This window comes from Eulemur rufifrons, chromosome 6, assembly GCF_041146395.1.
Source record: "Eulemur rufifrons isolate Redbay chromosome 6, OSU_ERuf_1, whole genome shotgun sequence".
In the NCBI taxonomy this organism is placed as follows: domain Eukaryota; kingdom Metazoa; phylum Chordata; class Mammalia; order Primates; family Lemuridae; genus Eulemur; species Eulemur rufifrons.
Genome location: NC_090988.1, coordinates 29,898,568 through 29,922,151, shown reverse-complemented (window position 1 = coordinate 29,922,151; position 23,584 = coordinate 29,898,568). Strand labels below are relative to the sequence as shown.

Here is a 23,584-nt window from a genome sequence, read left to right as displayed (position 1 = left end):
CAATAGAAATTTATTGCTCACAGTTATGGAGGCTGAGAAGTCCAAGATCAAGGCACCTGCAGACTCAGTGTCCGGTGAAGGCCTTTTTCTCATAGATGGTACCTTCTATATGTCCTCACATATCAAACTCTCTTGGGCCTCTTACATTAGGGCACTAATGCCATTCATGAAGGCTCTACTCCCATGATCTAATCACCTCACAAAGGCCCCAACTGTTAATACTATCACATTGGGGATTACGTTTCAACATATGAATTTTAGCAAACACATTCAGACCATAGCAAGTATGTATTTTGTTATACTGGTAAGTCTGATGAAGAGGTTCTGAAATGACATTCCTTCCTGTGTAGCCCCCCAGCACCGTCCACAAATAGTAACAGTTGATTATTGCTTTAATATGAAAAATGACATGTATTAGTGTCCTCCAGAGAAACAGAATCAATAGGGTACATATGAATATATAAGAGACATATTATGGGAATTGGCTCATGCAATTATGGAAGCCAAGAAGTCCCACAGTGTGCTGCCCCATGTGCAAGCTGGAGAGCCAGGACAACCAGTGATGTCATTCAGCCTGAGTCTGGAGGCCTGGGAAACTGGGATGCTGCTGGTGTAAATTCTGGAGTTCAAAGCCCCAAGAGCCTAGAGTTCTGATGTCTGTCTAGCCCCAGAAGCAAGAAGGAAGTCACCCTTTCTTTCCTTTTGTGTTCTATTTTGGGCTCTCAAGGGATTGGAATGATAGCTGGTGTGGGCTATCTTCTGACTCCCAAATGCTAATCTCTTCCAGATACTGCCTCACATACATACCCAGAAATAATGTTTTACTAGCTATCCGGGTATCCCTTAAGCCAGTCAAGTTGACTAGTATTTTTTTTCTTTAAATTGAGTAAAATTATAAAGAGTCTATTTAATAAGTGGGGCAATATTTATAACCAATATTATATTTTTAATATAATTTACCCAATATTTATCAAACATAATGGGTAAAACAGAAAAAAAATTTTTCCTTGGAGTCACTTTCATTGGGTAGATGCATTTACCTTAGAAATCATCTAGAGCAGTGGATCCCTGGAGGAACTTGAAACATTTTTAGGGGATCTGCAAGGTCAGAACTATTTTCACAATAATAGTGAGCCATTACGTGCCTCTTTCACTGTGCTTGACATTTGCATTGATGGTGCAGAAGCAATGGTGGCTATGGTAGGCAGAAGTCTAAGAGAGCCTCAAGGCCCCTGCTTCCTGATGTGCACACTTTGAAAAACCCCCTAAGTGTGGAAAAACCTGTGAATATGATGGGATATCATTCCCATATTTAGTTTATTAATCAGTTGATTTTGAGTTAATAAAAAAGATTATCCGTTTGAAACACAAGGGTGATGTGATGTTTGAGAAAGTTCTCCAATGTTGCCTTTAAAGATAGAGGCAAAGAATATGGGTGACCTCTAGTTGCTGAGAGTGGCTCCAGCTGACATCCAGCAAGGAAGTGGGGACCTCAGTCTTAAAACTGCAAGGGACTTAATTCTGCCACAACCACAAGAGGACCTTCAGCTCCAGGTGAGAACGCAGCCTGGCTGACATCTTGATTTAGGCCCATGAGAACCTTAGCAGAGAACCCAGCCATGCATGACCCATCTCCCTAACCTATAGGACTATTAGCTAATAAATGGATGTTGAAGTAGTTTGCTACACAGCAATGGAAAACAGTGGCTAAAATTGCTGGCACCTTGACACAAATCAAGACTGGGGCACCAAATTATTTTAGTAGTCATCTATTTTTCATCTCCATGCACTCACTAGATAAGATTCCAGGTCACTTAAGAATGCCCTTGATGAAGGAATAAAATTTATTCATTTTATTAAAAGTCAAACTTTAAGTACAAGCCATTTCAATATTTTGAATGAGGAAATGGAATACCATAAAGCACTTTACTTCTGTATTGAAATATAACAGTTGCCTCAAGGAAAAGAACTCATGTGATGGTTTGAGTTGTGATCTAAACTGGCTGCTTTTTTCATGGAAGATCATGTTTACTTGAAAGAATGACAAATTCTGATTATTCAGACTTGAGTATTTGGCAGACGTTTTTCTCAAAAAATGTTTTCTTTAAGGAAAATAACTGACGTTATTTGTTGCCAATGATAAAATTCAAGGTTTTATGCAAAAATTTGAATTTTGGAAAACTTAAATTCTCTACTATGAGTTTTATAAGCATAAAGACTTTTTCTTATGAGATCAGTGGCATATTAATGAATGTGACTTTTTTGAAATTGTATAATGAAATATATCCTTGTTTGGAAGATCTTTATAGCCTAGTGCACCAATATTTTCTAAATGACCAATGCATGATGTTACAAAGTTATGTGTGGATAAAGTATCCATTCAAAATGCACGATAACCAATGGATTTTAATGTAACTGAGTATGAAATATTCATTGATCTGGTTCCAGATTCCAAATTTCAACTATCCTTTAAGAAACTATCACTTGTGGAGTTTTAGTTTAGTATCAAAAAATATTCACAAATTTCTGAACGGCTATTAAAATTCTTCTTCATTTTCTAATTACATATCTGTATGAGCCCAGATTTCCTCCATATACTGCAACCAAAACAAGCTATTGCAATAGATGGAATGCAGAGGAAGACAGAGGATCCAGCTGTCTTCTCCTAAGCCAGATACAAAAGAGATTTGCAGAAGTGTAAAACAATGACACTCTTCTCATCAAATTTGTTTTTGTTTTGAGAAATACAGTTATTTTAATAAAAAATGTTATTTATGTTAACAAGTAATGGGATTATTTTTATTTGTAAGTAGATGAATAAATATTTCAAAAATTTCCTAGTTTTAATTTCATTTCATTAAATGTTGAAGTAAATAACCTATAGAAACAAAATTGGTTCCACAACTCACTATCTCTGTGTCCTTGTGTAAATTATCTAATCTCTGAGATTCTTTTTTCTTCTTTATTGTAAGCTTCATGAGTATAGTGTCCTTATCTGTCTTGTTTTCCACTTTATGCCTAATTCTGCACATATATTAATAGCAGTGAATAAGGTACACAAAATCTCTATTCTCATGGGGTTTGCATGTCAAAAGGAGACTTGGGTTACACTTGACTCAAACACTCAATTTTGTAGCTTGTGGAAGTCAAAAGCCCACTCAAGAGTTCTAAAAATTACTGGATTGATGACGTTCTCATGATCTCATCTGCTTTCTAGACTCATGTTCCTATATGTATCGCCTTTTTATTCACCATGTTGCCAGGGAAGTTAAATGCAGTCGTCTTCTTTTTTTTTTTTTTTGAGACAGAGTCTAACTCTGTCACCCCAGCTAGGGTACAGTGGTGTCATCATAGCTCACTCAACCTCAGACTCCTGGGTTTGAGTGATCCTCCTGCCTCAGCCTCTGGAGTAGCTGTGACTACAGGTCTGCGTCACCACACCGGCTAATTTCTCAGTTTTTAGTAGAGATGGGGTCTTACTCTTGCTCAGGCTGGTCTTGAACTCCTGAGCTCAAGTGATCCTCCTGCCTCGGCCTCCCAGAGTGCTAGGATTACAGGGATGAACTACCACGCCTGGCCAAATTTGGCCTTTTCACACATTTCCAGCAAAACAACTCACCCAGACCAAGCACTTGTGGGTAACAGACTTTCCTGAAGACCTTGGGAAGAGTCATAATGCCCATTGCAGAGCAAGACTCTCTGTATCCACAATAGTCATTTTTGCTTTCAAAATCCTCTTTAGTTACCCAGTCACCTTGGGTTCCTGTTTGGATTTTTTCCCATCCAGGGGCCAATATCTGTTTGGATTTTTTTCCCAGGCAGTGGCTGAACTCCCATCTCCCACCTCTTGAATATTTTATGAAAATTTAAATTCATTTCCCTTTATAATTTAGAGCAGTTTAGTTTTTTTAGTTCCCACTCCCAAATCTTAAGTCGCTCAGCAGATCGAAGGACCCTTCTACTAATTCTAAAAGAATATAGTTTTAGGAAAAAGTTGTGATTATTGAGTGCAAATAAGAAAATCTGTATATGTTTATATACCCCAGGATGATGTCTGAAATCAGAGCTGAGATGAATTAACTAGCCTGCGGCCTTCTGATTTCAAGATTGTTCTTTTTTAAGCACCAAAGGAGGCAAGAAAAGCTTCATCTTTCTCTGCAGAACCCCTTTTAATAAAATTTGGGTTCAGTAAAAAGGCTGCACATAAGGTCCAGAAAGCCACGTGTGGCCTTAAGGCCGCAGGTTCCCCACCCCTGGACTACAGCAAAAGCTCTGTGAAGTCAAGGACTGTGTCCCAAGGGCCTAGTTCAGTACTTGACATATAGTAGCATGTAGTAAATACTTTTAGAAGAGAATTATTGAACTAAGAGAGTCTTTGACGAATATTGGGATAAATGGCCAGCAGTTTAGCAGTTTATAGTGCTGACAATAGAGTAGAAAATAATGAAGCCTGTTTTCATTTGTTATTGCCTCGGTATTTGGTTGCACTTGTTATAAAATAAGGTAACAACTGTCTTGTATATTTTGGCTATTTAAAAATATGGTTGTGTTTGGGTAATGATTTTAATGAAAAATTGATCATTTTTTTCCTGAAATTAGTAACAGGATAAAAAAAAAAATCAAAATAATGGGAAAGGAACCAGACAGAAAAGGAGTGGAGATTGAGAAAGTAAATTAACATTGTATTGAACTCCTATTCTTTATCAGCCTCTCTAAAAAGCAATTTTAAAATAGCAATCTCTTAACAGCCTCAGTACAACTTTAATTGTGAGATAGGATTTCCCCATTTTACAGATGTGGAATTTGAAGCTGACAGAGTGATTTGCTAACGAGTGCACGTGGAGAGGGAGCCCTAGCACCCAACTCTCCTAACTCCAGGTCACGCTACTGCACTAGCAGGTTAGACGCATATTTCCTGATTAGGGGGTACAACAAATCAGTAGGAAGAACAAAAGCCATGCTTTGGGAGCCAACACAAACTTGCCAGAACCCTTTGCAATCGATAACTGCGGGGAGCAACTACGGAGCTCCGAGGTGATCGATCGCCTCCGAGAGCTTTGCGTGCGCGTGCCCGAGACGGCAGCGCTCCCACTGCGCCGCTGGCGACGCCGCCGTAGCGCTCCGTCGCCATAGCGATTGCCCCTGGCAACTGCGAAGCTCTGCCTTCCGGCGGGCGGGCTCCGGGTTTAAGCAAAGCTCCGCTCTTCCCTTCACTTCCCTCCGGTCTGGTTTCTTCTTCCTTCCTTCTTTCCCGTCCCCCCTCCTCTACCCCCGTCCCCTCCACCTCCATCATGGCGAGCGGGACCGGGGACGTTCGGAAGCTTTTCATCTTTACTACTACCCAGAATTACTTCGGGTTGGTGTCGGAAACCTGGGACCAGCCACTGCTGTACAACTGTCTTGAAATCAACAACTTCTTGGACGATGGCAACCAGATGCTCCTCAGGGTGCAGCGATCCGACGCCGGAATCTCCTTTTCTAACACGGTATGTTCGATTCCTTGCACCCCTGCCTGACCTCCCCTCAGGCGCCCAGGCCCAGCTAGAGGGATGTCGGGTCACTCTTCAGCCTTACTCAACGTTTCCTGGCCTGGAGCCCACAGGTGTCTCCACTTCTCCCTACTTAACCATGTAGTTAGTTTCCAAGCTTGCATACCACCGGAACGAAGGAGGTTCCCTGTCCACACACCTGGACGGAAACAGTTGCATTCTTTTTTTTGTTGTTGTTTTCTTGACTACAGATAGGTTATAACTAAATAGCAAACATTTACCTTATTTGGTTATTTTAATTTTTTCTTTTCTCCCTTTTGAAGTTCGTTAAGGCAAATTCTTTTTTTTTTAGACAGAGTTTCCCTCTGTTGCCCAGGCTAGAGTGCCGTGGCGTCAACCTAGCTCACCACAGCCTCAAACTCCCGGGCTCAGGTGATCCTCGTGCCTCAGCCTCTCAAGTATCTGGGACTACAGGTGTGCGCCACCACACCTGGATAATTTTTTTTTTTTTTTTTTAATAGAGACAAGGTCTTGCTATGTTGCTTAGGCTAATCTAGAACTCTTGGCCTCCAGCGATCAAACTGCTTCAGCCTCCCAAACCCTCTTTTTTTGGGTTATGCACTGATTTTAATATTGCCCGAGGGAAAGATTAGTTAGAATTAAAATCTTTGTGAAATGATATGATGTGTTTCAAAATAAAGTTTGAATTCTTTTTTGGTGTACAACACATGTATTGATTTTTTCATTGCATTGCTCCCTCCACTGGCATGCTTAAAAAATGATTGTATTTGCAATCAGGACACATATATATAAAATATATGTACATAATTATATATCACACATGTATATTATACACACATATATTATGCATATATATACCTCAAAGTAAAACACGAAAGAAAATTGTTGGACACATTAAAGGGGGTTCAGTAAATGGCTGAAAGTTAAATCATAGACATTTTCAAGCTCTTCATCTTAGGTTCACCTTTATTTCTAGGTCTCACAGAGTATTTACTCAGCAAAGCGTTCAGTATGCTTTTGTAGGATGATTGAATCATTCACCCCTTTCACTATGAATCTTTATTCTTGGGTTTAATTAAATTCTATTTAATAAACATTTATTTTGAACTTAGTATATGCAAGGCATTTTGCCAGGCTTGGTGGGTTTACAAAGATATAAAAAGAATGAATAATTATAGCTAACATTTATTTTTACTTTACACTCTGTCAGGCACTGTTCTAAGCACTTTATATGTATTAGTGCATTTAATATCCACAACAATACTATATAAGACAGGAACTATTTTTATTCCTATTTTATGGCTGAGGAAAGTAAGGCACTAAGGTTACATCCTAAGTGTTAACTCTTTCTCTAATAGGTGGTTAATTCACGATAGGGTCCCCTGCTTTCTGCCTTCCAGAGCCTCACTCCAGCGGCCTAGGATGACACAGTGTTGTAAATGCAACTGAAAGTTCAGAAAGAATGCAGTGGGAAAAATGGGAAGGGGTTTAGATTTGTGAAAATGTATCTTGGCTTGTGTATTGAAAGTTAAAATTATAACTTTTTTTTCTGTTTTAAGTTAAAGATATTATTAGTAGAGTCCAACAATGCATCTGTTATTTTTAGTCCTACAATACACTATAGGTTTTTAGTCATATTTGAAAAAATTTTGTTATGCCTTAAGTTGTACGTTAGGTGTCTGAGAGTCAGCATAATTTAATAAGTTAGTAAGTCAACAACTATTTATTGAGTACCTACTGTGGATCTGGTACTGTCCTAGGTTCTGGTGATAAAGCCATGAGCACAAAGTTCATGTCTTAAAGGAGTAACATTGGAGTGGACAAAGATAGGCTAAACACATGGCACAGATACTATAATGTAACATAATTTGGGTATTGATAAGTGCTGTTAAGATAAAAATAGACTGGGTGCAGTGGCTCACTAATCCTAGCACTTTGGGAGGCTGAGGCAGGAGAATCGCTTGAGGCCAGGAGTTTGAGACCAGCCTAAATAAGCAACATAGTGAAATCCTGTCTCTACAAAAAATATTGAAAAATAAAATTTAGCCAGGCATAGTGGCGTGTGCCTGTAGTCTCAGCTTCTCAAGAGGCTAAGGCAGGAGGATCACTTGAGCCCAGCAGTTTGAAATTGCAGTGAGCTATGATCATGCCACTGTATTCTAGCTCAGGTAACAGAGCAAGTCCCTGTGTCAGGGGTAACAAAAAAAAGCTAAAAATAATTATACAGTAGTGATGGGGGTGGGGTGGGAAACTACATTAAAATAGAGTGGGAGAGAATACCTCTCTGGATTAGTGACCTTTGGAGTGAGATTTGAATGATGTGTTGTAGGCAGACTTAAGATCTGGGGGAATAATGTTCTAAACAAAAGAAAACTGTTAAATACCAAGGCCCTGGGCTGGGTTCCAGCTGGGTTTCAAGGGGCAGGAAAAAAAAAAAAAAAGCCAGGGTGATTGCTGAAGTTTTTTAACAGGTGAAGGGACTGTGTGGAAGATGAGATGGGAGAATAGGCATAGGCTGATCATTTAGCACCTGTACACAATTTAGGTTCAAATAGGAAAACATTGGTAATCTTAAGCAAGAGAGATCTGTGATCCGGTTTGTGTTTTAGGACAGGGTTTTGCAAACTTTTTCTGTGATGGATCATGTAATATTTTAGGCTTTGCAGGCCATAAGGTCTCTGTTGCAACTACAGCTTGGCCATTGTTGCATGAAAACAGCCATGCAATGAACTATATAATAAGCCATGTGAATGAATGAGTATGCCTGTGTTTTAATAAAACTTTATTTATGGACACTGATATTTGGATTTCATGTAATTTTCATGTGTCCTAAGAGTTACGAGAGTTTGAGCAGCAAAATAAAACGTCAGCTCCTTCCCAGTGGCCAAAAAATGTAATGATTAGGATATTAAAAAAAAGTAGCATGAAACTCACTCAGCTGTAAGGTGTGTTTCATACCTTCAAAACCTTGTTTTTTAGTGCATAGACTTTTCTTCCTGTAAAAAGAAATGAGAATAACTCTGAAAATGTGTACATAATGCAAAGGCTTCTTTGAGCAGTATATTTTTCGGCTCATGAATGAATTACTATGAACTGACATTTTAAACAAGGTTGCTTTATTGAATTCCAATTGAATTCATCTGATTCCAATTTTGACTAATCTGGCTATATGACAATTTCACAAAAAAGTTTGATGCTCAAACCCTTTAGGGAAAAATTTTTGGTTAAGATAAAAATAATTTGGCCGGGCGCGGTGGCTCACGCCTGTAATCCTAGCACTCTGGGAGGCCGAGGCGGGTGGATTGCTCAAGGTCAGGAGTTCGAGACCAGCCTGAGCGAGACCCCGTCTCTACTAAAAATAGAAAGACATTATATGGACACCTAAAAATCTATATAGAAAAAATTAGCCGGGCATAGTGGCGCATGCCTGTAGTCCCAGCTACTCGGGAGGCTGAGGCAGTAGGATCGCTTAAGCCCAGGAGTTTGAGGTTGCTGTGAGCTAAGCTGACGCCACGGCACTCACTCTAGCCTGGGCAACAAAGTGAGACTCTGTCTCAACAAAAAAAAAAAAAAAAAAAAAAAAAAAGATAAAAATAATTTTAGGACACAGACAACTTTAGTTCATTTAAGTAGTTTTGAGTGTATGCATTTTAAAAAATACCTTTAGCACTTTTTCAAGGTGAGAGGGTAATTAAAACCATCTTTGTTAAAGACTTTCTAGGATAGTAGAGAAGTACACTACTCATCATTGTGTACCTGGGGTATATAGCTTTGTTCTGTAGTATTACTAAATCTGGCTGCGATAGAATAGTTAGCAATGTATGTCAACAATATATAGTGTTTTATGTTTATAAATCGCTTACCCAAGTAGCTTATGATATGATCACATGAAAGTGGGAATATATTTTTAAGTCTAGGTATTTTTAAGAAGTAAAGATAGATTGATTTTAATATATTTATTTTTAAAGTAACTATATTTTCCAAGTGCTATAATTATAGCAATTCAACCTTTTAGAGAAACATTTCTTCCAAATATTAAATTTATAAAGATAACAATAAAAATCATTTGTTTATTACTTTAGATTGAATTTGGTGACACAAAAGATAAAGTGTTGGTGTTTTTCAAGCTGCGACCTGAAGTAATTACTGAGGAGAATCTACATAGTAATATTCTTGTTTCATCTATGTTAGAGTCACCTATTAATTCCCTTTACCAAGCAGTACGACAAGTATTTGCACCAATGTTGTTAAAGGTGAGTAAAGTAACTGTCAAGTCATTTTTTGTAACCTAGGTATTCTGATAAGTGTTTTCATACACACAAACACAAATATTTATTATTTGCTGTTAATGTCAATAGTTTTTTAATTAAAATATATTTTTTTAACTTAATTTTAAAGTAAGTTTTGTTGACAAAGAGAAATTACAGAAAGGTATAAAATGTAACTCACATCAGCTCTTACATTTCAATAGTAAATGATCTTTACAAAGTTTTAACTGTTGAAAGGACTTTTTATCCCTCTTATGAAATGGAGGTAGTGGCAGGCTTTAACTTAAACAGGGATATTTGGACTTAGTTCTTTAGACAGTGTTTTCAGAAGCCAATTTGGTTAGCAAGATTTTGATCAATGGTTGCTCTTGTCCGTTTTTATTTAGGATCAGGAATGGAGCAGAAACTTTGATCCCAAACTTCAGAACCTTTTGAGTGAACTGGAAGCTGGCTTGGGTATAGTTCTACGAAGATCAGACACTAACTTATCAAAATTGAAATTTAAAGAAGATGACACACGAGGTATATAACCACAGCTTAATCAAAGGAAGTACAAAATGATTGTTTCATTAGTACATTAGTAAATGAACATACTTCCTCACAGGAACTTCTCTGAGCATAGGCTTTTTTTTTTTTAAATGAATAGATTTATATAGATTTGGAGAAGAGGAAAATATAATCTTTAACAATGTGCAATTTGTAGAAATAGAAAATATAGTTGATTCTCATTATTTGCAGTTTTATGTGTTCTATAAAGTCACTGTGAACACTGAATTAGCAAATTCTAAACCTTTGCTTCTAGGGGAAATATAGGGTTAGGTTCTTTTGAGCTTCTGGTCACAACATTTCATTAACTGATGAATATATAACCTTGGTTTTTGTATGTTTCTGTTTAAAGACACTTTAATATATATTGTTGTTTCTCTAACATTGACTTCATGGCCAACAGCACCACAAATTATGCCTGAATGAAGCTTATCTAACATGTGTTTTTTCTGTAAGACACATCACAATCTTTTGCTTAGGAACACTAGACAGCAATTTTAGCATTATGCTGTCGGGCATTTTAACAGCAAAATCAGGAGGAAAAAGCATAAAAGTGTGAAAAATGTGGCACTAAATAGACTGCAAGGACTTTTTTTTACAGTATGAAATAGGAAACAAGAAGGTAGAGTGTCACCTTGTTTGACATTAGCTAGGAACATTATGTGTCAGGTGACTCATCTGTATCCTTTTTTTTCTCTTCACTTTTATAGGTATTCTTACGCCAAGTGATGAGTTCCAGTTTTGGATAGACCAAGCTCATCGTGGAAATAAACAGATTAGTAAAGAAAGAGCCAGCTATTTTAAAGAATTATTTGAAACAATTGCAAGAGTATGTGATTCATTTATAGTTACATTTCAGGCTTCTTATAAAAGTACTTTAGGATTCAGTTTTCACTACACTTTCCTCTGTTTTAAAGTCTACTTGATGATTGTGAATAAAATACATCTTTCATATGTAGCAAAGTTTACTTAATATGTATATTTAATATGAATGCAATTAAGAAATCCAAGTTAGTTAAATTCTAATGTCTAGTAAATATTAAATACTTTTCTCAAAAACAATTACTTTTCTGCAGGTATGTAGTGAAAAACAAAAACCTAATATAGTAACAGAAGTTTACGCATGTAGTGGTAATATGTTCTTTTGAAAGGATGTTCACTTTATTCAAATTAGCATTTTTTTATTATTTTTTATTACCAAACCCACAAAAGCAGGATCAAATTAGCATTTTGAAATAATCTGAAATACGAAAAGTCTTAGTTTTATGCTTATTTGATTATTCCTTAATGTATCTACATAAAGACTAAGTGACCATTTTAAGTATGATTATAAAAGTCTATTAATTTCAAAAGAAGTATATGGTAATTTTCTACTCTTTTCCACTAGTATTTCAATAATATTTTAATTGAGTGTTCGAAATGGTTTTAAGCTTTTTTGATAACAGTGTTGAAATGTAGCATAATAAAACTTTTACTGTAGTTGTATCATTGTTAATTATAACATGCAACACAAATAAATGAATAAAGACATGAGAACTACTCCAGGTGTAGTTGAGGCTACTTCTATTGAGTAAATTAAAAAAAATGAATTCAGATAAAAAGAGAGGCCAAGTATGTAAATAAATGAATAGACTTTTTACAATTCTTGTTTTTTCTTTTGGCTTTCATGAAATTTATGTTTGTGGAGGAACTTGTAGGGTATTTGCATAAAGAAGTAATTATCGTCTGTTAGAAAAAGATAAAGAAAATAATATGGCAAATATTAGAGTTGTAGCAGTTGGAAAAGCCTGGAATCATTTTGACTGTATTAACCAAGGTACAAATATGATTATATTTAAAAATTAATGCCTTTTTGTTTTAGGAGTTTTATAACTTGGACAGTCTATCCTTATTGGAAGTTGTTGACTTGGTGGAGACTACTCGGGATGTTGTAGATGATGTGTGGAGACAAACAGAACATGATCATTATCCTGAGTCACGAATGCGACATCTCTTAGATATCATAGGTACTAGCAAAGAAATAAACTTTTGGAAATTTGGAAGCCTGTCTTATTTTGTTTTCTTTTTATACTTTAAGTCCTTACTTAAAATGCTCCTTAAGGTAATAATTGCTATTTAAAATAACTCCTAAAGCAAATCAGGTAGAATTATTTAAATAGATATTTGTATATAATTGACTAATTTAAATCATATGTGTCAAATTCTTTGACACTAGAACTAAATTTACATAGATTTTTAGTATTTATGCCTATGTTAATTTAGACTTTATTTTGAAATGAACCAAAAATTATTTAAAATATTAATATATTGGATTATCTATCAATATTAAATTTTTTTTTTTTTTTTTTTTTTTTGAGACAGAGTGTCGCTTTGTTGCCCAGGCTAGAGTGAGTGCCGTGGCGTCAGCCTAGCTCACAGCAACCTCAAACACCTGGGCTTAAGCAATCCTACTGCCTCAGCCTCCCGAGTAGCTGGGACTACAGGCATGCGCCACCATGCCCGGCTAATTTTTTTTTCTATATATATTTTAGTTGGCCAGATAATTTCTTTCTATTTTTAGTAGAGACAAGGTCTCGCTCATTGCTCAGGCTGGTCTCGAACTCCTGTCCTTGAGTGATCCACCCGCCTCGGCCTCCCAGAGAATATTAAAATTTTTGATCTAGAAAATACCCTTCTCATTATTATCCTAAGAAAATATCAGGTAAGTGCATAAAGTTGTACGTATAAGGTTATTTATTGCAGCATTGTTTCTAATATGAGTAGAAACAAATAGCAATTAAGAATTGTTTACATAATGCTACATTCACAGTTGGCTCTGCAGCCTTATAGAAATTGCATATGTATTTCTATACTTGAAAGATGTACACGATATATTGAAAGATGCAAAATTGCATACTAATGTGTTTGTGTGTTTTAAAAAAATATTTGTTATTGATTGAGAATGTTAGTCTAAGGGTGTGCGTGTGATATTTTGTAGATCTTTTAGTTTGTTAATTTGTATATTTTAATTTTGTCATAAGAATGTATTTTATAATTCTATAAAAACACTTTTATTCAAATCTTTGTTTTATGTTTTAATAGGTGGTTCATTTGGAAGGTTTGTTCAGAAAAAGTTGGGAACTTTGAACCTATGGGAAGATCCTTATTATCTTGTGAAGGAAAATCTGAAAGCTGGTATTTCAATTTGTGAACAATGGGTGATAGTGTGTAATCATCTAACAGGTCAGGTGTGGCAGCGCTATGTTCCTCATCCATGGAAAAATGAAAAATATTTCCCAGAAACACTTGACAAACTTGGCAAACGCCTTGAAGAGGTATCAATTTGATTATCTGGATCTTTGTCTTTAAGTGTAAAGTAGCTCTTCACTTTTTTGTTAATGTATTTTATATTTACCAAGCATTATACATCTGTTAGAAGTTACTTATAGTTTTGAGAGAGAATAGGAGTTAAAGTTCACATGAGATAGTTTATGGCACTCATCTTGGCACAGTGCCAGGTGCACAGTGGGTACTAACTATATGCTGATTTCCACATCCTTTTTTTCCCTTTGGTGTGTGACTGGTCAGCTTGTTAGTTGTGAATTTATATTCTGTTCTTTGTTATAAAAAAGATAAATCGATTCACTTGTCCATGTATGGAAGCTCTCAGACATTCTCCTAGCTATTGAAATTGTTCTTAAGTAGGGACAGCTTGTTAGGGCATAGTTGGTGGAAATATTTGAAACAGTTCCTTAATTTACATGCGTTATTAGTTCAGTGTAGAATTACTTTTTTTTTTTTTACTTTTTTTGTTATGGAATATTTAAAACATACACAAAGGTAAAATAGTATAATGAATGCCCATGTATCCACCACTCAGTTTCAATAGTCATTGACATTAATTATTCAATTCTTGTCTCCTCTTTGTCTCCCCTGCCTCTCCTTTTTTTTTTTGTTGGAATATTTTTAAAGCTAAGATATCTCATGCTTTTCCATCCTTAAAACATAACTGCAGGACCATTATCACACCTAACAAAATAACAGTAATTTCTTAATTTTTTTATTTAACCAGTGTTTATGTAGCCTGACTTTCTCAGAAATTTTTTTATAGTTGGTTTACTTGAATCAGGTTGCAAACAAGGTCTACACATTGCATTTGGTTGATATGTCTCCTGAGTCTCTTTTAATTTAAACGGTTCCCCTTTCTGTTTTTTATGCCATATAGTATTTCCCACATTTTGGATTTATCTTTTTATATCTTTGTGTTGTTAGCATGTTCCTGTCTCTCCCATTTTTTCTATTAACAACTAGTTGGCTATAAAGGCTTGATTAAATTAAGGTTCTTTCTGTTTTTTTTCTTTTAGCAAGAATACTTCATAGGTAGTGTGGATAGTTCTTATGCATTACATCAGGAGGCATGTAGTGATGCTGAGTTTGATATGTGGGTTCAGGTATGATAAGCGTCATCTATCCATTGTAATGCTCTCCATCAACTTTTTCTTAGCGATTTTAGCAGCCATTGGTGGTCATGAAGGGTTGCAAAATGATAATTTTCTAATTCTGTCACTCTTTCTTCATTTATTAGTGATAATTTTTCTATCTGGAAGAATTTCCTCATCAACTTTTTAGTTATTCTGAAATACAGTTTGCATAGGAATGGCAGTATGGACAATTGCTTTTTTCTTTTTATTTATTACTTTTTCCTACTGTGAAAAATAGGTTAGTGTCATAGTAAGTTCCATAGGTGACCATGAAATGTCTTCTGGTAGTGTCATTATGAACTCATGAATTTTTATATGTTTTAGTCCATTGTAGTTATTATACTCAAATTGTTTCATCTTTGGGTTGGAGTGCCCCTTCAAGTTGGCTCCTGTGTCTTTTTGATATTATCATAGTATTTCTTTGATAACTTAGGCCCTTGAAAATGTTCCAGCCCAGCCCAACCCATCTTGTACATTTTCTGTCCCATACGTGAAATTAGCCATTTTTCCAAGGAGATTGCGTCTTTTTGGTAGGAAATACGATTTAACAGCAAACTGGTGGGGGAAGTGCTAATTGTTATTTAGCTAGCAATGCTTTTAGGTATTCTCAGAAATTGGGCAAAATTGTTAAATAGATATTTTTTTTTTAGCAACAGAAAAATAAAACATGAGTTTATACTGAGATTTCCAACTCCTACTTAACCTTTTTGATTACCCTTTGATTGTTGGCAGAAAATTTCAGTTCAAAATACAAGAATAATTGTTTTCCAGCTGTTTGTAAATTATAAATAGAGCTGTTAACATGCCATTTCCTTATTATAAGTGCAATTTAATGCTGAATAATGAAAATCAGAAGTTTTTACTATATTTAGGGCAGACTCTAAAAACGTACTTAAGTGAGCTTTAAACACAGTTTAAAAATAATGTAGATGTTATATATTTTCACTAGATTTGAGCACACTGATTAATGTTAGTGTACATCACTTTGTTGAGTGGTAATTCTCAGGATTATAGTTTTAGTTTTATTGTTCATTTCATTTTTTGTTCTTTTAAGCCTAGTTTAAAGAAATTCTTCCCTAATAGCTGTAAGTTTTAGACTTACTTATGCAGCTTTTTTTATTTAAATACATTTGTTGTTTTAATATTTTACGTTTTAGGTCTTGGCTATTAGAACAATTCATGAGAAGCTTCTCTATTTTTTACCTGCTGGTGAAGAGAAAATCATATGCCTGGCTCGAGTATTTGAACCTTTTACTGGCCTGAATCCTGTGCAATATAATCCCTATACTGAGGTCAAATATATATGTTTCTGTCTGTTTAATTTCCTATTTATATTGTTCTTTATAAAAGGAGATTTTTGACATACTAAAGTCTAACAATATTGTTAATGTGTTTAGCCTTTGTGGAAAGCTGCGGTGTCTCAATATGAGAAAATTATTGCACCTGCGGAACAAAAAATAGCAGGAAGATTGAAAAATTATATTTCAGAAATTCAAGACAGTCCACAGCAGGTAAAATATTGAAATATATTACTATTCCGCTTAAGCTATTGTAGGAGATATAAATATATTTGCTAAGTCAATCCATTGAGATGAGCATATAATTATTTTGTTTTATATTAGCTTCTTCAGGCATTTCTGAAGTATAAAGAATTGGTGAAACGTCCAACTATAAGCAAAGAATTGATGTTGGAAAGAGAAACTTTATTGGCAAGACTTACAGACTCAGTTAAAGGTAAAATTTTATCAGAGATTATAGTTGTACAGAACTATACAGAAATATTGAGAAATATTTTTGTAGATTACTTTTTTCTTTGTTGCATACCATTTAGGATTAAGACTACATTTTCTGACAGTTTTATCCTAAAGATTAATTTACTTATTTCTGTTATAAATTTCAGATTTTTTGAATTAACAGGTTATTTTCTTTCTCTGTCTCACTTGAAAGACAAGGTCCTTGAGGGTAGGGACCAACTCCTATTATTTTTCTATCCATAACATTTGCCATAGTGCTTGGTACATGGAAGGCATTTAGGAAATCTTTGCTAACTCTGATCAATTATTTATTTGATTTAAATTTTATAGATTTTCGATTAGACTTTGAGAATCGGTGCCGAGGAACTCCTGGTGATGCATCTGGACCACTTTCTGGCAAAAATCTTTCAGAAGTTGTTAATAATATAGTTTGGGTTCGCCAGTTGGAATTGAAGGTATTTGTTTTAATAAAAGTTGAAGAATACTAATTATAAAATGTGCTAAATTAAGGCATGTAGAAGGCACTATAGAACCGTAGTATAAATAGTCTCTGTTTTCCTTGGCATATCCATCTAATTTTTATGTGAAACGCAGAAGTCTAAAAAAGTATGGAAAGGAGGTTCTAATGTTTCTTTTCATTCCTTGTATAGAGAGAATAATCAAATCACTTATTCTACTTGCAGTTATTCCAGGCAAGTGCCTTTATTTAAGAGGAAAGCATCTTTACACTGTATTAAAAAAATCACTCTAAAATCCCAGTAGTTGCAAAGTCTATATGCAAGTATGTTTATGTAACTAAAACACTTTGGGTTGAGAGGAAGTTAAAAGAAAGGTGAAAGGTTATTATAGCATTGTCTAAGGTAGTGACAGCAATTTATATATTTAAAAGACTATTTAGTATTTTAATATTATTAAAATTGACCTAAGACTCTTACGGACTTACTAATTAGTATATGGCACAGTGTCTTGCATTTGACTCTTATAATACCTGTTAATTGATTATAGTTTGTGATTGTAAGAGTAAGACCTCATAGAACATTATAAAAGCTAGCATGTTTGGTAGTTCTACTTACTCAAGTTTGTATTTTTGATGTTTTATTTTCTGGAATATTTTGCCTAACGATTTTGTCAGTGAGTTTTCTGGGATTCTGCAATGTTCTTTGTACAGTTGTGGAGGAAAAGCATTTATGTCTCTTAATTGACATTTCAATGGGCCTAATTATTGCTTGAACTGTTAAAGCATTTAGCAAAGGGCCAAAATTATTGCTGAACACCTTTAGGAGTATTGCTGATGTTCTCAGTTTCCTCTGAAAATCAGTGGGCACACATATTTCGAGAGCTGACTTTTCATTTACCCTGTATTTTACCCTTCAGATTATTCCTCGTATGGGTTATCTTCTTGTGTTTTGCTATTCTCAGGCTGCATATTTCAGAAGCAAAGTAGGGGTTGATGTTCTTATATTCTTTGGCAAAACTTCTATTTTACTATTTATAGTTGAAAGGGAAAATAATTTCTAAATCACAGATCAGAGAAGGAGGGTCATTATTTTATGCTAAATTTATTAGAATTTAAATAATACATGTCCTTGTAATTTGACTTTTTAAGGTAGATGATGCTATCAAGATTGCAGAGGCTCTTTTATCTGACTTGTCAGGATTTCGATCTTTTCATCGAAGTGCCGAAGATCTCTTAGACCAATTTAAACTATATGAACAGGAACAATTTGATGATTGGTCCAGGGATATTCAGTCAGGTTTGTCTGATTCCAGATCTGGTTTGTGGTAAGTATAAATGTACTAAACTGTAAAATCCAAAATCATGTTATTAATCCAAATGGCAGGATGGAATCAATCATCTTTTTCCTTTTTCCAAACTTGCTGCTCCTCCCTTGTTTTTGTTTGTTAGTGTTTGATCATCAACTTTTAAGTCATTTAGGTTGAAACTTTGATAATATGCTTAGGTGACTACCTCTTCCTTCCTTCTCATGTCTGTTCCCCAGAACTGCAGATTCCCACTTTGAAATTAGGCTTTTCCTCTCTCTTGGTTTTCATATATGTTTTTCTGCCTTTTAAAATTAATATTATACACACAGAATTACACACATATTTTAACCATAAAATGTTATTAAACTCGTTGAGGTAGGGAGTATTTCTTCATGGTGCCCAACATAGTAAGGTTTTGGTAAATATCTGTTGAGCTACAGTGAATATATTAATTGGTTAACCTAATTATCCTTATGAGGATTTAAAATGGGTGGTCTGAAAAAATCCATTATTTCTTTGTACCTCAGGTTTACTGTCCCCAGCATATTATTGCCTATATTTTTAGAAACTTGTCATGTCTTTTTAAAACTAATTTTGTACATACTATGAAGTTCTGTTTATTTCCCCTATACTGCTACAAAGGATAATTAAGCCAAAAGTGGTACCTCTTAAATTGAATGAGTAATTTTTTTTTTTTTTTTTAAATCTAGAATTCTGGTTCTGGAAGAAGAATAGAGGGAACCAAAGGGCACTAGGGCATAATGATTATAACTTTATGCCATTTAGCTCTTCCCTTTCCTACTCTGAGCCTAAAACATGAGAGATGCTCCAGGATAAAAAAAAGAAAGAGTGCTTTAGTCAACTAATTGTGGAAAATTTGCACACTTTATCACTGTAGCTCCAGTGGAAATCTGTATATGGTAGCATAACAGGGGTGTGAGATCTGCTGTAAAGAGGCCTGTTTATCCTGTTCTACACAGTGTTTCCCATGTGGCAGTGAAACCCTCCTCCTGTCTTTTTTTTGGTGGAAAACCTATTGTCCTATAGAATCATCAGTGTGTTCTTGAAATATTTTGGGAAATGCTGGTATATACAAACTTATTTTGAAGATCTGTCCTTAATAAAGGCAAAAAATGTCACCATTATAGTTTGCTGACAAACTTTATGTGTGTTTAGGAAAGTTTGGGCTAAATCATCATTTTAAGCCATTTTAAAGCATCTACTTGTTATTATGTTTTGTTTTATATGCTATTAAGTAGGCTGAATAGATTTGTTTTTTGTTTTTCAGTAGGTTACTTTCTAAGACCTGTAAGTTTTCTTATTTATGAAAGTGATTTGAAAGAATGAGCATTATATAAACCTAATTCTAAAGGAAGGTGATGAAAACATAATACCTTATGCTTAATTTAGTTCAGCATTTTCACAATCCATGCTCATTTGAGTGCCCCAAAGTAATATTTGCTATTATAGCCTTTACAAGAAACAGAAAAATATACAATCAGTAAGTAGTGAATCAAAGGGTAGAAGAATGAAACATTTGAATATATCTACTCCTACCATCTTGATGTTCTTTTTTTTTTTTTTTTTTTTTGAGACAGAGTCTCGCTTTGTTGCCCGGGCTAGAGTGAGTGCCGTGGTGTCGGCCTAGCTCACAGCAACCTCAGACTCCTGGGCTTAAGCGATCCTACTGCCTCAGCCTCCCGAGTAGCTGGGACTACAGGCATGCGCCACCATGCCCGGCTAATTTTTTGTATATATATTTTTAGTTGTCCATATAATTTCTTTCTATTTTTAGTAGAGACGGGGTCTCACTCTTGCTCAGGCTGGTCTCGAACTCCTGACCTCTAGCGATCCACCCGCCTCGGCCTCCCAGAGTGCTAGGATTACAGGCGTGAGCCACCGCGCCCGGCCCATCTTGATGTTCTTTATCATTGATCCTTTTAAAATATTAAGTAGGGTGATTAAAAAATCTAAGTTACCTTTAGAAAATAAATCAAAAACTTTTTTCTTTATGGTGGATATGATGTCAATTTGAGTCTTAGCTGACAGTTAGGGGATTGATTTTTCTCACTTTAAAACTGCTTGGTTGAAATAGTAATGTCATGATATATTTTGGATATTGCAGTTTGTTTCCAAAGTCTGAATTGTGAAATAATATATGAAAAAAACCACAACTTGAAAGCTATAATTAAAAAGTGTTTTTTTTCTTTTTGGGTGGGGAGGGCAGGATCAGTGGCTCATGCCTGTAATCCTAGTACTTTGGGAGGCCAAGGTGGGAGGACCTTTGAGCCCAGGAGTTCAAGGCTGCAGTGAGCTATGATTGTGCCATTGCATTCTGGTCTGGGTGACAGAGTGAGACCCTGTCTCTGGAAAAAAAATTTTTTTTTTTTTACTTTGCGTTAATATTAGTTGTAGAGATAAGTTTTAAAAACTATTGTGTTTTTCATTAGTCAAAAGAGTGAGAACAGGAAACTTAGTAGGTTATTTATTTTGTTTTTAGTATTGAGGCTAATAGTCGAATTATGGAATTGGATCCTAATGATGGATCATTAAAAGTGCATTATTCAGATCGTTTGGTGATTCTTCTGAGAGAAGTTCGTCAGCTTTCTGCACTTGGGTTTGTTATTCCTGCTAAAATACAGCAAGTTGCAAACATTGCACAGAAATTCTGCAAGCAAGCAATTATTCTTAAACAGGTATGAAATTATATTTTTTTAAAAACTTGCCTGTTCTGAGTTCATTACATTAAAGTAGAATATATTAAGGACTTTGTTTTTTTAGGCTAAGAGAATAGCACCATCGATTCTTGTGAAATTATGAATTGCTAAATGATTATATTACAAAATTTGCTTTGTAACCTATATAGGAATTTATTAACTTAAGGTATTTTTGTTTATTGCTTTTCATTCTAAAAGGATTTGGAAAGAAAATAGAAATCTTTCTTTTTTTCTTTCATGTTACTTGCATGGGTTTTAAAGGACCTTCTAATTAAAGGATCCTTTGGCTCCCTCCTAGGGGCATATTCTTAAAGAATTACCAGGCTAAGAGATTGGATTGGTCTGTGTTCCTAGTCATTTCCTCGGTCTACCTGTTCACACATTGTCATCATGTCAATTCCCTGTTTAAAACCAACTATTATCAGCTTACAGTCTAGCTTCTTAGCATGGCATAAAAGACTCTTCTTAATCATGTCCCAACTAAACTTACTGGTTTTGGCCTTTACTAACTACATTTACCCTCAAGTTGTATCTATGCTTTAGGTATATAAAGCTTGGCTTTTCTCTGAACATGTCTTCATGCTTGAAATATGTTCTTTGATTAGAAAACTCAAGTGTCATAGTTTAATTCCCATTTTAAAAGTCACTTACTTTGTGTATATTTCATTAGTTGAATTTTTTTTTTTTAAAATCTGTGTGCAGTGTGAAAATCACTATTATAACACGTTGTATCTGATTTTTTCATTTTTTTTTCACTTGATTATTGGATCTTAAAGGACAAGAACAGTATCTTAGAAGGCAGGAACACTATCTTGTGTATTTTGTCTTCCATTTATTCTTTCATGCAGCAAAGATTCATTGAGCATAGCGTAGTGAGGATGTAAAAATGAATACATTACTATCATAGTCTGGCACGGGATTTCTCAGCCTCTGCATTTTTGATAGTTGGGACCACTTCTTTTTTGGGAGGAATATCCTGTACATTATAGGATATTCGGCAGCATCCCTGTCCTGTACCTAGTATGTTCTAGGAACATCTAGTCCTGACAATCAAAAATATCTCTAGACATTGTTAGATGTTCCCTGAGGTATAAGTCAGCTATGGTTGAGAATCATTGTTCTGATGGACGAGAGCAAACTAAACAGAGTGCTCATTAAATGTCAGGACTTGAGGTAGATGCTTTATTTATGTTATTTTAATTAATCCCCTATTGTACCACTGACCTAATTTGGTATCAGACGTGCAACATGGTTTTCCTGGTGCCACACAGGTTGTATGTTATGAAGCTAGGATTTGATACCAAGTCTCTCTTGACTCCAGAGCTCATATTTATTTCATTTCACGTAGTGATGATAGATATGTGGACAGGTAGATACGATATTTAATGTAGTATAGATGTTCAGAAAGTCTTGTGAAAGCATAGAGGTGGGAATTTTCAGTTCTTTTTCTGGATGGGGTAGAAGTGGTATCAGGTAAGTCTTTGGGGAGGAATGATGTTTGATGTGAGCCTGGAAGAGTATATATATATTTTCTCAAGTGTAGGAGGGGTTGGCTGATCATTTCAGTTAGAATGACTACTTAATGAAAAGCATAGAGGCTTGCTCACTTGTGTACCCTAAGTATTTAGTCTGATGCAATAGGAGCTCAAAAAATGAATGGTTATATAGTATTTGTATTTATCCCTGGAAGAACAAGTGGGAAAATCTGTTTATGTGTACCTTTATTTGTGAGCAGATATTTAGCTGGAGTATGGAGTATAAATTAGACTGTTGGATAGATAGCAATATAGCTAGATTGTTGTATTAATAATAGTATGTATTCTATTGCTTCTCATTTTCCTGATTCTGCTTTTCAGGCCTACTTTTGTGGTACAGAATAATTAGAGTGAGCATTCCCCTCCAAATAAGGTATATTTTCATGCATATTAGTGGAAAGAAGAGGATTCTTTATAAAATTAGTTAAGAAATATTTTTTAAGCACTTGCTGTGTGCCAAGAGTGTTGTGAGGTGCCGGGAATATGGCCATAGGCTCCTTAAACTCCTTAGACTCAGCCCAGGTTATCTACTTGATCTTCCCTGAAGCTCCTTTTTCCCCCAGCAGAGTTGACAACGTCCTTCTTTGTCAACCAGTGTCCCTTGTAGTTATTTCTATTTATTGATTCATTGATTAATTTAATAAACATTGAGTTTGTTATTGAGTACTTGCTATTTGCTTGGCACTGTTCTTAGAGCTATCATTTCAGTAGGAGAGACAGATAGCAAACACATATAACACAACACTAGGTAGTGATAAGCGCTTTGAAGAAAAATAAAACAGAGTAAAGAGATTGTGACAAAGACTGCCATTTTATGTAGAATGGTCAGGGTAGGCCTTGATGAAGAGGTAATATTTGAGAAGAGACTTGACATAAAGTGGGCAAAGGAACCATGTGACTATCTAGAGGGAAACCATTCCAGGCAGAGGGAATGACTGATGCAAAGTTCCTGAGGGAAACCTTAGGTTAGGTTAGAGTAACAGCAAAAGACGCCAGTTTGGCTGCAGTGCAATGAGGGAGGGTTTTGTGG

The 23,584-nt window shown here is 35.3% G+C and overlaps 1 protein-coding gene across 2 annotated transcripts in view; it reads left to right on the top strand.

Moving 5' to 3' along the window:
- Nucleotides 1–5,291: 5,291 nt before the first annotated feature.
- Nucleotides 5,292–23,584, top strand: part of DYNC2H1 (dynein cytoplasmic 2 heavy chain 1) — a 285,364-nt gene continuing 267,071 nt past the window's right edge. For both annotated transcript variants that reach the window (XM_069469002.1, XM_069469003.1), the window contains exons 1-12: nucleotides 5,292–5,486; nucleotides 9,593–9,763; nucleotides 10,165–10,300; nucleotides 11,035–11,153; nucleotides 12,186–12,330; nucleotides 13,406–13,638; nucleotides 15,942–16,076; nucleotides 16,182–16,295; nucleotides 16,407–16,518; nucleotides 16,869–16,993; nucleotides 18,145–18,320; nucleotides 20,803–20,998. In XM_069469002.1, coding sequence (XP_069325103.1) covers nucleotides 5,292–5,486; nucleotides 9,593–9,763; nucleotides 10,165–10,300; nucleotides 11,035–11,153; nucleotides 12,186–12,330; nucleotides 13,406–13,638; nucleotides 15,942–16,076; nucleotides 16,182–16,295; nucleotides 16,407–16,518; nucleotides 16,869–16,993; nucleotides 18,145–18,320; nucleotides 20,803–20,998 — 1,857 coding nt within the window. The remainder of the gene's footprint in view (nucleotides 5,487–9,592; nucleotides 9,764–10,164; nucleotides 10,301–11,034; nucleotides 11,154–12,185; nucleotides 12,331–13,405; nucleotides 13,639–15,941; nucleotides 16,077–16,181; nucleotides 16,296–16,406; nucleotides 16,519–16,868; nucleotides 16,994–18,144; nucleotides 18,321–20,802; nucleotides 20,999–23,584) is intronic.